Consider the following 15,551-nt stretch of genomic DNA (forward strand, 5'->3'; position numbering starts at 1 on the left):
ATTTTTTTTCCCCAAAGATCGCCAAAATAAATGTCTACACATTTAAAAAGTAAATTTTTACATAGGTTGAGTCAAAGACTCTATGTGTCTTTGACTCAATTACTGGGACACATATTTCCTCTCCTGCCAGAGAAATCCTTTTAACAAATCCTTGTCTCTACAGTAACATGCCAATACTGTCTTCAAAGTATTTGACATGGACTGCATTTAGATCCCAAATTGATACATCGTTACCACATTAAAACCTTTGCAGAAATTCACTTACACTTGGCCCTCACTCTCCTATTGACACTCCTGGATGTAGCATTGTGGGAGCATTTTCACATCTCATTTTATGATAGAGAAAAGCTTCAAAGTGGAGGCGGTATTTATCAGTTTTCAAACACACAGTTGCTCGTACAGGCTGAGCATTATGTTGACAAACGACTGGCCTCAGTGGCGGTAAATCCATGAGATGACCTGTTTATTTGGACGTGTAGAGCGTCTGTCTGTCTTGGGCTCCTGGACCGATCTGTGAATATGCTACAGAGCCTGAACACGATGGACGTCACAGCCAAAATAAGCAACTGCAGCTTCCAAACAGCCGAGGGTTTTAGCAAAAGTGAGAGTGCGCAACTCTTGAAACGGATCAAACAAGCAGTGGCTGGGAACAGGTTAGGAGTTATTTTATTTCTTAGCAGTTTGTACAGGTTCTAGCATGGAAAAATAACATGTAACATAAGACTGTATTTACAATTCCTTTTTTACAAAATGTCTTTACAAGATGTTTTTTTTTGGGGGGGGCGATGTTTTTTTTATTTTTTATCAATTTTAAAATCTGAGACTACAACACAAAATCCAAACACATTCACACATATCAAAAAAGCAAACATTGTAATACACACATAAATAAATATAAACATTCACTGACTGCTCCAAGACAAATATTTCTACAGCCAAGAACATGTACAATTCATCTCCACACGTTATAATTTCATTAATAAACGTGACATATTACTTCCAATATAATTATTTGTTAATCTGTTAATGAAATATTGCTAACATACTGAAAAGAGGTAACACAGAGACGTTATTTCATGCCAACAGGATGCTTACAGTTGTCATGCAAAAAAACATTACGAGCTTTCAATTTGAAGCAAGTAATTCATTTACAGCTCAAAAATCAAATGGATTACATGCAACATTCTACATGAAATATTCTGGGTTAGACAATAAGGACTTTAGTTACATTATCCATCAGTACAGACTGCATGTCTAAGCGCCTCTTTATTGGGTAAGCACAAAATAAATAGATTAAGTTCGACTTTTTTCTTTCTTCAAGAATAAGCAAATGCTCTGGCGTCGCCCTACCATCCAGTAGGTTGCTTTCAACCACATGTTTAACAAATCCAATCAAAAGTCTTTTTAGTTGTGCAGAACGACAGTGGGATCAAGAACTAATTTCTGAGTTATTGGATCTTTTTTGGCCAGAAATTTCATCACTTGCTTTTAAATCTGGGATGAGCTGGGATAGAGGGCTGGGGGAGGAGGACTGTGCTCTAAGCAGCACAGAATATGAAACCTTGAAGTTTAACTTTCACTGTACACACACAAACCCAGACGAGAGGTGACATCTAAGTGAAAAGAAAGAGATTGTGTCGGGGTAAAAAGGAGCTGCTGCATTGTGGAGTCTGAAGAAGATAGACCAATTTTTCATGAGCTGAGAGAGTGCGGAGGTGGGGCGGTCCACTTCATGGTCCGGCGAACTGAGTTTCTGTGAGGTTCCGCGCATTCCTTCCCTGGCTGACAGGAACAGAGTCACAGGCGATTCGCTCAGTTGGGTTGGGTTTGCCTTGGTGTGCAAACTCAGTGTTTCTCCAATGACGGCTTCTGGTGATGAGAATGGTGCTGCCGGAGTCTGGGTCCTTAGAAAGCACAAATATTCAGATATACATCAGCTATTATTTGAAAATGGGAATTATTTTTGGTATACGGTGTTAATACAATGGTGTTGCTATTAGGTGTAGATTAGAACCTGCTTTTTTTAACACTGCAAACATTAAATGTTTACATCCATTACACTATTAATTTAAAAAATGGTATAAAGCAATACAGTACGCAAATGTAAAGAGGAGTCTGTTTTTCTCTATAACTTTACTGCAAAGTAATCAAAAACAAAATAAACATATTATCAATTAACCATCAAAAGAAACTAAAAGTAAAAAACACAATGATAGACAGAAAGGTAGTGTCAAATTAAACAGGACATTAATTTTTTGAACTAATTTTTATATATGATATCGTGGCGAACAGTAACTTACGGTGTTGTGCCAGTGGTTGTATATTTGGCGTCTGGAAGGTCTTGACAGTGGCGGGTCCCTCGCCTCCAGTTGTTATGACCTGCACCTCCAGTCTGTAGTATGTAGACGGCCGCAAATTGGATACGACAAGCAGATTGTGATCCTACAAAGCCAAGGAGAGACTATCAGCTGAGATAAAACAACCATTCCCTATGAATTTGACAGTACTTTAAGTCAAGCTGTAAAACAGAGATTTATTAGTCGTCTTTGCAGAAGCCAGACACAAAAAACAAAGCCTTTGTTTTCATAAGGCTGCTGCCAGTGTGACAAAGTGTTTAGTAGGTGGTTTTATTTATAGCCATGCTCAGGAGGCAGAGTGCAGATAGGCAGAATGTGTTGTTGATGAAGTAGATTATGTCAAAGAGTGGTTGTTTAAGAACCCCACAGAGGATAAAAGAGGATGACTTGAAGGCAGATGAAGAGTTTTGAGAGGAAAACCAACAGCAATGCTACCTCTGATCTATGTGCCTCACTGCTCGGCGGCAACGCCTTATCACAGGATTCACTCAAAGACTCTGACAGATGCTCTAGACTAAAAATCAGAGGACAGGACGTCTTTTCTAAACAGAGCAAAATTTTTGGGACGTGTACGGCAATGCTAGTACACATTCTAGCGACATGTGAGAAGCAACAAAAATAAGCTGATGCTGTGAAGAGAAAACAGTCAGTCTGGTTCCACTGGGATTAAACATACTGGAGGCAGGATCTGGGACTGGGATATGATGCTGTTGGGCAGACTGTTTTGCCGGCTCTCGGTGTTGATCTCCGCCCAGGTGACCTGGAAGCCTGTGATCCGTTGGTGAGGAGCCACCCTGGACACGCGCCACAGGAAGCTGCCCGTTATGTTTCCGTCATTCATGGAGAAGGAGGCCGTCAGATTTTCTGGTTTAGCCAGAACCTTTGGAAGGACTGAAGCTGGGAAGAGAAAAGTGACAGCAATAAATGGAAATGTAAAAGCTTGCGTTTATTCCAGACTTTTTTTCCCCCCTTTAAATCCACATTTGCCAAGAAAATGCTTGACATGTTGACTTGTTCTTTCAACCCTGTATAGATTTTCTCCACTATCCTGCTGATACCACAAGACACAAAGGTATCTAATTTCTGTGTCTCTGCTAAAGCGGATTGATTTTAAAATGCCCTTCATGCGTCAGGCAGATGAATCCTCACCTCCCTCCCCCGGGCAGGGGATGTGTTTGTGGGTCTTGCTCCGGATGGTAGCACAGGATGGGGTGAAGAAGGTGGTGCTCTCGTCCTTGGAGCGTCTTTTGGACTTTAGCAAATGAACGGTGACTTTGTACTTGCAGGAGAACAGCAGACCTGGAAGGTTGATGTAGTTCTCCTGAGTAAAGAAGCAGATTTTTCAGCCCTGATGATTCCGACTTGTCATCTGGGTCAGTCCCTGTGTGGAGCTTCAGAGATGATTTAATACACAGCACTAGAGGAGATCAAGTTCCTGCTTAGGTCTCTGAAACGCATCCCAGATTCCGATCGTACCTCGAACTCATACATAGAAGAGGTTAAGCCTAACATTTCACAACGTAAAATGCAAAATCATAGCTTCTGCACCTGAAATGACTTCACTATCATCAAACATTCTATTTATTTACGTAATTACATACAAAAAGTGGAACTCAAATATCATGTATTATGCATTCAGTTACACACAAACAGATTTCAGATGTACTGTACAGCATTTGCAGTGATGAGTCAGATGATTTTCTAAGACTAGGAAGCCCAGAGTGCTTAAGGGGGACACTTTTTTTTTCCAAAACTTTATTTATGCTTTAACGTGAGGTACAATGTGAAGGCAGTACAATAGTTACACAGTTAACAATGTACCTTTAACCTACAAACCTAAGAGGGCTAGAACAAACCCAAACATACCCACATATATACAGACATGAAATACGCTTAAGGGGGACATATGATGCAAAATCCAAAACATATTTTTAGTGTCGAGGCGTGCCTTTTAAAAAAATATTTATTCCATCCTGATATCTTTAAATTATTTCTGGGTTATATTTTTCAGTCTGTTTATTTTTCTCTCTTCCCTATGATGTTTTCTTGTCTCTTACATCACTGGATTTGCAGTGGAACAGCTAAACAAGATCATGACTTTCAGCTAATCAGTTTTGTGAATACGGCATTTTTTTTCCCTTTCAGCAATTTTGTAATCAAGGTTCTTTCAGTTATGCCAAAGTTGCAAGAAATCAAGTCAAAATGTCCAGTTCTAGTGTATTAGTGTATAATATTCTTTACATTGACCCTCAACATCACAGCGTCTTCAAAGTGGCTGGTTAAATTTTATTTTTCTCGGGAACGCACCCACATCGGTGGGGAAAGTCCAGCGACGCAGTGTAACATTTCTGTATTGAAAATTCTATAATTTCATTCTGTTTTTGTGACATTCACATTTCCTGAGAAACTAATTTCTGCGTTATTAGCCATAAGCCATAATCAAAGTACCGATCAATGTATTGAGGTAAATAAGAACATGAGGACTAAAATAAGATGCAGAAACCAGAGTATGCTCACGGCCCATAAATGTGGGTTAATGAATTCAGAGCAACAACTTTTCACTGTAAACCTATTTCAAGATTTAATCATCTATTGATCTTGACAAAAAAAAGACAAGCTAACACTTTTTCAATTTCTCTAAGGGAACAAAGAAATCTTGCTGACTTGTGGATTCAGGCCTCGCAGTAATAAAGTCTGCCTACATTAATAGACGGTCCCTTAGGAGAGGGTGTATATTCTCTCTGATATGAAACAGCCTTGATTAAAAGTGAATGAGGCGCTGCGCTCACATAAAAGCCCAAGTCTGGACTCCTCCTCTGTGATATATGGAAAATACATATTCCCAAGCAACCAGAGCGCTGCTTCCCAAAGAATGTGTTGATTGAAAGGCTCTGACACCCTCGATTAGGTTGAGAGACACCCATTGCCGAGTTCCCACCTTTTCTCCGCGTACACAACTCAGACAGAGACCCATGCAGTAGCCCGGCCGAGGCCTTTGGAGGAGAATAACCCCATTATTCCTGGAAACAATGCTTAAGCTTAAGTGTTTTATTGGCTAACAAATCACATGCCTGACCGTAATTACTGACTCATAGGACTGAAAACAACAGGCAGTGCAAACCCAACATAACAGGTCTTGCGGTTCACTCGGTGGGTCTCTCTTGCCTGATGGAGCGGTCCTTTCTCAGCGTCGGACAAAATGTCAGGCACGTGCTCTGCATCGGCTTTAGCTGCTGTTCGGGTCACAGCTTTGTGAGGCGACTTCAGTGGGACTGACCTGTGTGACGGATTTCTCTGGGCCTCGGGTCTCATTGTGGCTGCAGTACTCAGGCATCCACTGGATGTGGTAGCGGCTCACCGTGGGGTCTGCAACAAATGAAGAATGAGGGGCGAAGAGTGGGATGTTAAAAACCACCTCAGTATGGAGAACGTTGAGCCTTCGTAATGAAACGGGGCTCCATCACCATGCTGGGTCTGGCATTTAACAAGCTGCAAAGCAATCACATGCTGCTATTAAACAAACAAAAACAAATACTTCAGAAGTAAACAATGATTACTGGTGTCAACCTAATAAGCCATAAAACTGAATAATGAATCAACTTTTTAACCACTGAAATGCTGTTAGCTTTTTTCTTTTGTGTCTCTTGACAATTAAAAGGTTTAAAGGACTCTTGTCAGGACTACACATCGAAATGAAAGAATGACAGTTTAACCAAAATACAAACTAAAATCTCAGTTTTAAATGAATAAAAAAATGTATGATCATTTTTGTCCTAGATCTATATAGCTTTTTTTAAATTGCACAGTATAACAATTTCATGACCTATAGTAAAATTAACCAGCTAACATAACTGTTTTTCTCATTTTGCTTTTTAACAAACATATCTGCAGTAATATCACTTTTTCCCCAGATAGTTGTGGATAGTTGTAATATCATTACAACTATTTTTTCTCTCCTTATTTTCCCTAACAAAACATGAACATGTTACACGAACATGTTAGTAAACATTAAAAACACCAAGTTTTGCACATACATATCAGATTTTAAAAGTTCATAGATTCCATACTTTAGTTACTTTCTCCAGGCAAACTGAAATGTAAGTTAATAATAGCATTAGTGTACATACCCAGGCCAGTTTAATATTGTCATGGACTGAGAGACATATAGTTTAGTTTTGGAAGACTGCTACATCCTGGAGAAATATTTTATGGTCAGATAAACCAAAAAAATGCGCTTCCCGGGTGAAGTGACCACCCACAAATATGACTCACGATTAGTTCTTTCAACCCTAAGGAAATGGTCTAAACTCTTGTTTATGCAGTGGCGTCAATCTGTGGACTGTTTCACTTGAGGTAAAACTAGTGCATTTCACAAAGTGAAGGGAATGATGAAGAAGGAGCTGTACTTCAACATTACTTCAAATCTCTAAAGTCAAATCATGTGCATGCATAAAAAAAAATACTCTGTGTAGAAAAGTAAATATGACAACAATGACTATCAATCAATTAAGGGAACTACAGAGAAAACAACAAACAGGTGTCCTTCTGTTGTGAAATAAATCTGGACATATTTACTAGTGCAGTTCCACAACAAAGCATCACTGTGATGCTACTCTGACATATCTAAATGATTCACAGATGGGTATCTTATAGGATATAATACACTTTATGGAAAAATCTTATATCTCCTGTTCTCATTTTTGGGTCCATACTAATAAATGGCTTTGGGGGGGAAAGCCCTCCTCAGTTCATATCTGTGTTATATCATCAAGATAAACTTCCTGCTTTGGTGAACCTTTTTCTCCCTGGCCAACAAAACTCAGACTGAACATTCTTGCATCTTCAGAGAATGAAGTCAAGTTGATCATGTTGACACTTTACATGAAAATACAAGAACCTCCACATAAACGTCGCAGCAGCGTTTATTTCACCATCAGCCTCATCTTGGTTTACACGGGTTATAATATCTTCAACTGTGCTGCTTGGGTTCTTCTTTCAATATACTTCCACGATTAATAATTGAGTTGTGCTTCGTTCACCCCTCAGCAGGGGCCTGGGTTGCAGTGGGGGAGATAAAAAGGGGTTCTTTGAAGGCTTAGACACGGGTCTGGCACTTGGGAGCCCCTGAGCTCTTTGGAAGCAGAAGAGAGGAATTACAACCAACCGGGCAAATTGGGGAAAAATAAACAAGATAGGCTTAGCCGGGGCAGACGGAGAGGGGACGAGCCATGTAAAACAAGAAATAGGACGTGGAAATCAGGTAGTGAACAGAAACTCAGCGGTGTTTGATAAATCACGACAAGGAGCGATCTTTAGAAGTACCGCTGTGCAGAACCGCTGTGTATTGTCTGCGCGCTGAGAAGACTGCAGATACTTTATCAAAGCTGGAGTACAATATCGTTCCCCTTAGTCCGCTGGAAACAATCCAGAGGCCAGGCTGCTTTGGATCACAAACACAATGAGTGAGAGTTTAATCATGGTTCAGTTAACCTGTCCCCTCTGTCCGTCACACAAACCAGATGTCCAGAGACTCTCCGGCTCTCTAGGCCATCTCTGTGTTTACATTAGCTGAGAGCAAGGCCATCCTTCAGACTGATGAGCGGCAGCGGCGGACACTCACCGCAATCCGGGACCACAATACAAGAAACAGGTCCTGGATTAACTCTGCTCTGCAACGCAATGATTCCCCAGCCACGCTTGATCCTTGTCAGCATCACTCAGCTCAGTGAGTCCAGGCCAACCTCGCTAACAGCTCTGCGCCAGCCCTGCTCCCCTGCTCTCCTCGCTCTGATTCAGCAGTTGGTGTCTCACCAGGCCTCTCCTACAGCCAGGGCTCGCATTCTTGACTCAAGGATGTGGAGTTTGGCCCGGGCGATGACATATATTTGCAATATGACATAGAGCAGTGAATGGGACTTGACAGGTTACCCTTAGACCATGGCTTTCAGGGTTTCCATACTTTCACTCCGGTATTAGCTGAAGACTTTTAAGAGAATGGATTCCCCTGGGAGAGGCATGCTTTAACCCCTCGTGGTGCTGGAACCCGCCATCGCGTCTACTCCCTATGACATCAGCTTTTTGTAAAATGAAACGAGTCTAATGTGAGAATCTATTGAACACAGCTGAGCTCGGGTTCTGTGTTTATTGTTCTTTGCTAAACGGTGGCTCCTTCCTAACTGTCCGTGTGAAGATTTGAACTATTCTACCGAGCACTCGAATTACAAAGGCCCCCACAAAGACACGTTGCTTTACTTACATCACTGACACCACATTTATAAGTGCAATCCGCCATTGTTTAAGCGAGGATCAGTCATAACATCTTAATGCGGTGCACATGAGTCATAGTGATTGATGGGCATGACGGGGTGCTAATTTTGTGGGAGTAAAGCTGAAAAACAGAGCGCTTACCTCCCCGTTTCTTCCAATAGACTCGGACCTGGAGCTGACCATCCTGGTAGAAGGGTGTGCCCACTTCCAGAGGCCCAGAGGGGCGTTTGGCCAACGTCGAACCCAGAGGGGATATTTCCTCCTTCTTGGACTTGTGGGTCGATTTTGCTGGGAACAGAAAAGAGAAGTGTTTGCTCTGGTAGCTAAGATACAACAGTGACTATGTCATGGCACTCTCTTCAGCATGGTAACAGACTTGATTATGACTTTGGATGATCACAGCAGTGAGCAATATAAGAAAAGAAAAACATCTCTTTATACATGGGCGCTCTGTAACTGCAGGGGTTGGAAGTTCACACATGCAAAAGAAGGAGCTTATTCTCACTTATGCTTGATGCCTGCATGTACACCAGCTACAGATGAATGTGAACTTGATGACGGTATACCTGTCTTATCTATGTTTGTTTGCCCTACTGGTAATTTTAGAAATATTCAATTCTAATCAGAAGTAAAACAAATCAAGACAGAAGCAAAAGGAGGATTTTGCCAGGTGTGTTTTAGCATATCTACTGCCACTATATCCAGGCTCAGTTTGTCGTCATTGTATGAAGCTAAAATTTACCTAGCATGCGATTTGTGTTCCACCAGCACATTTCAGTCAATGATCTAAAATAGGTTTCTCATCCCCAACCTGTACATAATCACAGAATTATAAATGATGTACCGAGAAAATAACTGGTTGGAAGTCAAACATCCGATACAAATCACTACAAAGTCGCATTGATAATTCGGCTGCACAACATCTGGAAAACATATAATGCATCATTACATCACTGCTCAAGATTTTTATGACAGTGTCGATTGATATTAACCCCCATATTTTGCTGTCTGTTGCAATAAGGATATTGCACTCAAAGATGTTGAGATTGCGATAGAAAATATTGTGCAGATCTAATTGACAACAACATTCTTAATTTTGGAAGCTGCTGGTGTATAACAAACTGTCAAAGACAACAATGTTTATTATCGGTGTGATATTTAAAGATGTCTGTGGAGGAAAAGCAGTGTTGAAGTTATGTAAAAGGGAACTATATTTTCTATGACATTTCAAGCATATCTGCACATGGTACAGGCTGCAAGCCTTTATTCAATCTAGGTCAGGACACTGCATTTCATGAATATGCAGAAGAAGACTTCTCTTTTTGTGATCCTAGCCACACCAGCAGATGACTAAAATGGGTATCAGTTTCTTTAAACATTACTCTAAAACTCTACCATAAATCTTTTACAGATACTTATTCCCAAATTTGCAACATCGTTACAAAACCAATCCACAGCACCGCTGCAATATCTTCTTGTTTGAACTGGACTTAGTTTGTACAGACTTCATTTAAATTCTATGTGTAACATGCTTAACACCTGCTGATATTCTGCACTGAAAGCTGAGTTTTTGCCGACATGCATAACAAAACAAGCACAGATAAAGATGTGGGGATTTGGTAACCTGTATTATGCGAGCCTCAGGCAGCACAAAATGCAAACCAAAAGGATTTGAAGAATAAGAAAGCTACATCTAAATTCCTTCATATAACTGTGCAAATGAAGAATAGTATAGCAGCTTGAGTGTTTACCTGATTCATTATTCTGAGAGGTGCTGAAGTGGAGTGAGACCTTGGAGCTCTTCAGGCGCACCTGTCCCCAGTATGTGACAGCCTGCAGCTCCACAGTGTAACTGCTGTTTTGTTGCAGTCCCTCCAGATCCACCCAGCTCTGAGCCTGCAACAAGGGAAAAAACAAACAAACAAACACTTTTAGATTTATTCATTGTTATTATGTGTCAGTTTGAGAGGCCTTTTCAAAGTCCTGTGACTGAATCAGCTCTGATTCAGCCTGGCCAGACCCAGTGTCTGCGTGTGGGAAAGTCCTGCGTATCATGAACACATCTGGAGCTGAGGAAGGTACCGTGACCAGGGAGATAGCCTCCAGGGGGCCGTGTGAGAGAGCAGTGTTATCAGAGCCTCCCAAGGCTTCTTCACTGTGCTGGACTTCTAGCATTCCACCGTCAGCGTGAACCTGATGGGTTCCTCTTATTGACTATGTGTGTTTTGACATTCTTCAAGCAGCAAGCTGCTTTCAAAGCCCCCGAGGTGCCAAAGTGGAAACCAGTAGTACATGTGTCAACAGTGTCTGGTGTCTCCCACCTCTATCTCCTCTGTGCCACATCTGCTATGTGTTTTAAAAACTAATTCAGGGAAGAAAAAAAAACTAAAGGTGTGTGTGTGTGTGTGGACTGTCTAGACAATCCATCTTCCTGCTTGGGTCTGTCATCAAATACTCTTCAGTGATAGTGAGACACGTGCCATTTGATTATGTGTTGCTGATTATGAGTTTCATGAAACTCATAATTTTAACACAATCGCTAAGAAAAAAAAACAGAATGTAGTTTTGCAAATGAATATATTTTTATTGCACAATACATTTTTTTTTTCTTTTTTGTACCAATTTTTTTCAAAAAATCATTACATTTTTGTGTGAACAGTTTACAAAAGTGCTCATATATGTATATATATATATATATATATATATATATATATATATATATATATATATATATATATATATATATATATATATATATATTTATATATATATATATATTTATATATATATATATATATATATATATATATATATATATATATATATATATATATATATATATATATTTATATAGATTTCTAGATATCTTTTGGAGTCTTTGTTTTTTTCACCCTGCACAGTAAAATGCACAGTGCTTGAAGACTGTTTTGGCTTCTACAGCTATAGCTTAATTGTGTGTGATGGGACACACAATCAAAGCAAAGTTCTAAGATTTTGAAGCAGTAGAAAAACCTTTTCTGAAAGTTTTGTCCAAATACACTTACCTGGCACAGCACTAACGAATTTAAGAGCTGAATTAGGAAACATGTTAGTTAACATTAGTACATAAGCAAACTGCTGCACATAAAAAAAGGAGCAAACGTAATAGTTTTTTCAACCCATGTAATTTTTCATGTGTGTTTAGTCTTCCTCAAACATACAAGAAAAAAAATATATAAATATATTTTTTTCTTTTCGTGCCAACTTTTTGATTGTAAAAAAAACTTGACCAGGCATGTCAAAGAAATAAAACAAGAATTTGTTCTTTCTGGGATAATAAAAAATAGTTGGTAGAATTCAAGCATGCAAAATAGAAAATAAAATTATTAGAAGTACAAGAGCATTAATGATAGAAATCATGAGACTCTGTTTTAAACACCATATTTATGCAACAATTACAGTTTGTTTCTGGAATGGTTTTTGGCTCTCAGCTTAAATACGCTGATTTCATCTATTAAATTATAATAAAGATTAGGAAGTGGGAGTACAGCTATGAAAGTGTAGCTGTTAAGCTGCTCAGATTTGTTAGTAGTACAGAAAGATTATCTAATAAATCACGTAAAATAAAGCACAGCACATTTTAGAAAAAGTGAATTACTCAATCAGTTTGACTAATGACTTCAGAATGCCAACATAACAAATCAGAATGAGATATTTAGGAAACCTAGACATGTTAATCATGATTTATCACTTTGAACAGGGCTATTCATCAAACTTAATGTGTTACAATTCACATTTTAACATCATTTAAGGGTTCTTTCATCAGAATAAGGAATTAAAACAACGTAACACATTGTTTCATTAAGTGTGACTGAAAAATACAAAGCTTATTCCCTGTTTGTCTTTTTGTTCCACTGCATGCCAGAATAGATGCTCAAAGAAGTGAAGACAGAGAGGGTAATGATACCAACTGTGACAACACTGAGAAACGAAGAGAGAGGGAATTACCCCATTTGTGGTCTTTCTCCTCTTCTTCTTGGATGGAACCATCGACTTTGAGGGCACAGTCCAGCTCCAGAACACTTTGTAGTGATGAATGGGAATATCAGGCTCCTCTGGCAAGCTCCAGTTGAGACGGACCATCACCGTGCCTTCATCGCCCACAGTCAGGTTGGTGACACGCAGATTGGTTGGGCTTGGAGGCGCCGAAGGGTCTACGGAACAAAGCAACAATAAAAAACAGCTTCTGTGTTATATATGAAAATGTATTTAGAGTGAAGTTTGACTTGTGAAGCACTCTAGCTTCTGTTTCAGTTGTAGTCTGACCCAGTCTTTTTGATTTTCACCATTCTTTTCTCTTCTTTCCACTTTAGCGAGCCAGCCGGGCTTTATGGTTCCACCAAAGAAATCATCTTTGTCAAAATTATGACAATAATGTTTCTCTGCCCTTCCATGTCATTATACCATATTGCTTACAAAAAATGACTGTTTTTCAGATGCCATAATGGCAAACTAAATTTTAAAATGCTTTATTTCATCTCTTGTCAACATGTTGCTGCAGTTACACCAAAATCTACTTCTGGCTGATCAACCCCAGAATCCCCAGAGAAAAGGTTGTTTTTCAACACAACACAGGAATCTGTGTTGTGTTGAAAGACAACACAGCTTGTCTTTGAATACAATATTGAATATTGTACATTCAATATTTAGGGGCAGCAGTTGTGTAGATATTTGTCTTCACTGTACACGATGATACTATGATCATTGTCTGATTTTGAGTGAGACTCTGACAAGAATCAGTGTGTAGCAATGTTTTTTTTAAGTCAGACCTTTGAAAGATTGTAAAGTTTTAAAATCTAATACTTCCAATATTTTCTAGTTTAAATGAAAATGCAAAGAGCTAAATAAGGTGGTAATAACTTGTAGTGAAGAAAATGGAATATATACAATGACCACTTTAAGATAAAGGTTTTTATTGCTTTTTTTTTTGCATAAGCTACACCATTAATTTGAGACGAGCATGAAAACTGCAAAATATGGGCAAGACAAATCCAGGATGAATAACTTCATGCCTATTTCTTAAGGACAGATTTTTAAAATCTCAAATATTTATAATAAAAAAATAAATGAATAGATAAATAAATAAATAAAAATCATGTTTTTTTTTTTTTTTCTCGTCACATTCAGAAAAGTCCACACACTTATGAAAAGGACATTTGTGACAAATTCTGTACCAGACCAGTGATCTTGACTTCAGGTAGGAATTACAACAGACCATGAAGAGCTTCACAACTAAATCCTGGACTGTGGCCGATAGAGGAGGGCAACAAGCTCCACCGACAATCTGCCCTGTGATGTTATGACAGGTGTCATGTCACGTTCAAGACAGCATTCAGCCCCACTGAGAGCACAGGTCGAGGGTTAACAAACACATGCTGCTCACTTTGGCTCCATGTCCAGCATTAATGTACTTCAGTGCATGAATGATGCCCGGAGTATGGCTGGCCCCAAACTGATCCATATGTGCGCCGGATGTTAGCTCGGCGAAGGAGCACCACCGGAGCCGCACGCCAGATGAGGGGAGCGATACTTTGAATGAGAAAATGATTCATGCCACAACCTACTTGGCTCCCATTGCCAGGGACCTCTCCCACCTGAAACACATTTAATCAGGTCCACCAACTGGACACATCGAGTGTTTAAAACTGTTTCATGTCAGCTTTGCAAGATAAATAAGCAGTCAGTTCTTACAAATTGCCCTAACAAAGCACGGTCGTGCAAAATTGCATTCAGATGATATGGTCATATTACACAAACAACGGTTGCATGACAGAATGCCCGGCACTTCATCAAATCCCTGACAAGTCTCATCAATCTATCAGCGTTCTGGCACTGATTGGCCTGATTGGAGATCGGTTTCCATCCCTGCAGCACAGTCCTGCCCCCACCTGGTGTCTGTCTCCCTGTCTGACAGCCATCCATAATGCTCAGAGGAGCAAAAGGATGATGAAGGACTTACAGCACAGGTCAACACACAGCCAAATATACTAATACTTTTTATATGTGGTATCTGATCTAGTATTTGGAAGAACATGGCAAGTCATAGCAATCCCATTTTGGTATGCATGTTATTGGTATGATATATATGAGTGACCTCATTGGTGCTACAGGCATTACTGTAGGCATATTGGTTTGCTTCTACATGGAAAATAAAACTATTAATCATATGAAATGGTATGTCCACAAAACTGGAATGTGATATCAAAATGGTCCAACAGTAACTTTAACGAATGCCATCTGCAAGGCTATTTATGAAGTTGAATAAAAATGTGTCAGACAGTGAAATGAGATGGAATCAGGATTTATTCAGTAAAGATTGCACCTACAACCACACTCTTTTGTGCTGAAGTTGTTACCAAGGGAGTAAAATCTAAAGCTGCATCTAAGTGTTTGCAATTAAATTAAGATGTGGGAAGAAAGATGTACTAAACTATATTAAAAGGAAACTATTTTCTACTGAGGCATATTGGGAGCTTATTCAGGCTGCTGTGACAGCTATAATACAGATCTTGTCATTCTGCTACTTCCCATTACTTCCTATAAATAAAAATGAACCATCAGTCTGAGGTTGTCAGCTGTTGTGCCTCAGACGAGTATCCATACCCCTATAACTTTTCAACTTGTTATAACCACCGATTGTTTTCTATTTTGAACATATTTTTAGCAAACATAAAAATATAGAAACAAATCTGAAAAGTTTGATGTGGATTTCTCTATAGTGTGATGGTACTTCTCAATAAAATTCAATGTAAACATTACTCTTTGAACCAGTTACTACAGAATGATAACTGGAGGAGCTACAGACATCCAAAGCTCATGTGTTGGAATGGTTGAATGACAATGAATTTGAAGTAGTGTGTGTAGCAACTTCTACACACGTTTCCAATG

General features: G+C 39.4%; 1 protein-coding gene across 1 annotated transcript in view; it reads right to left on the reverse strand.

Moving 5' to 3' along the window:
- Window positions 1-650: 650 nt before the first annotated feature.
- LOC129361440 (anosmin-1) overlaps window positions 651-15,551 on the reverse strand; it is a 57,359-nt gene continuing 42,458 nt past the window's right edge. Inside the window, exons 7-14 of the mRNA XM_055032285.1 lie at window positions 12,612-12,817; window positions 10,376-10,520; window positions 8,766-8,912; window positions 5,635-5,723; window positions 3,507-3,678; window positions 3,034-3,254; window positions 2,301-2,442; window positions 651-1,904 (exon numbers count right to left, since the gene is read on the reverse strand). Coding sequence (XP_054888260.1) covers window positions 1,846-1,904; window positions 2,301-2,442; window positions 3,034-3,254; window positions 3,507-3,678; window positions 5,635-5,723; window positions 8,766-8,912; window positions 10,376-10,520; window positions 12,612-12,817 — 1,181 coding nt within the window. The 3' untranslated portion in view covers window positions 651-1,845. The remainder of the gene's footprint in view (window positions 1,905-2,300; window positions 2,443-3,033; window positions 3,255-3,506; window positions 3,679-5,634; window positions 5,724-8,765; window positions 8,913-10,375; window positions 10,521-12,611; window positions 12,818-15,551) is intronic.

This window comes from Poeciliopsis prolifica, unplaced genomic scaffold (genome assembly GCF_027474105.1).
Source record: "Poeciliopsis prolifica strain line A6 unplaced genomic scaffold, Auburn_PproV2 SCAFFOLD007, whole genome shotgun sequence".
In the NCBI taxonomy this organism is placed as follows: domain Eukaryota; kingdom Metazoa; phylum Chordata; class Actinopteri; order Cyprinodontiformes; family Poeciliidae; genus Poeciliopsis; species Poeciliopsis prolifica.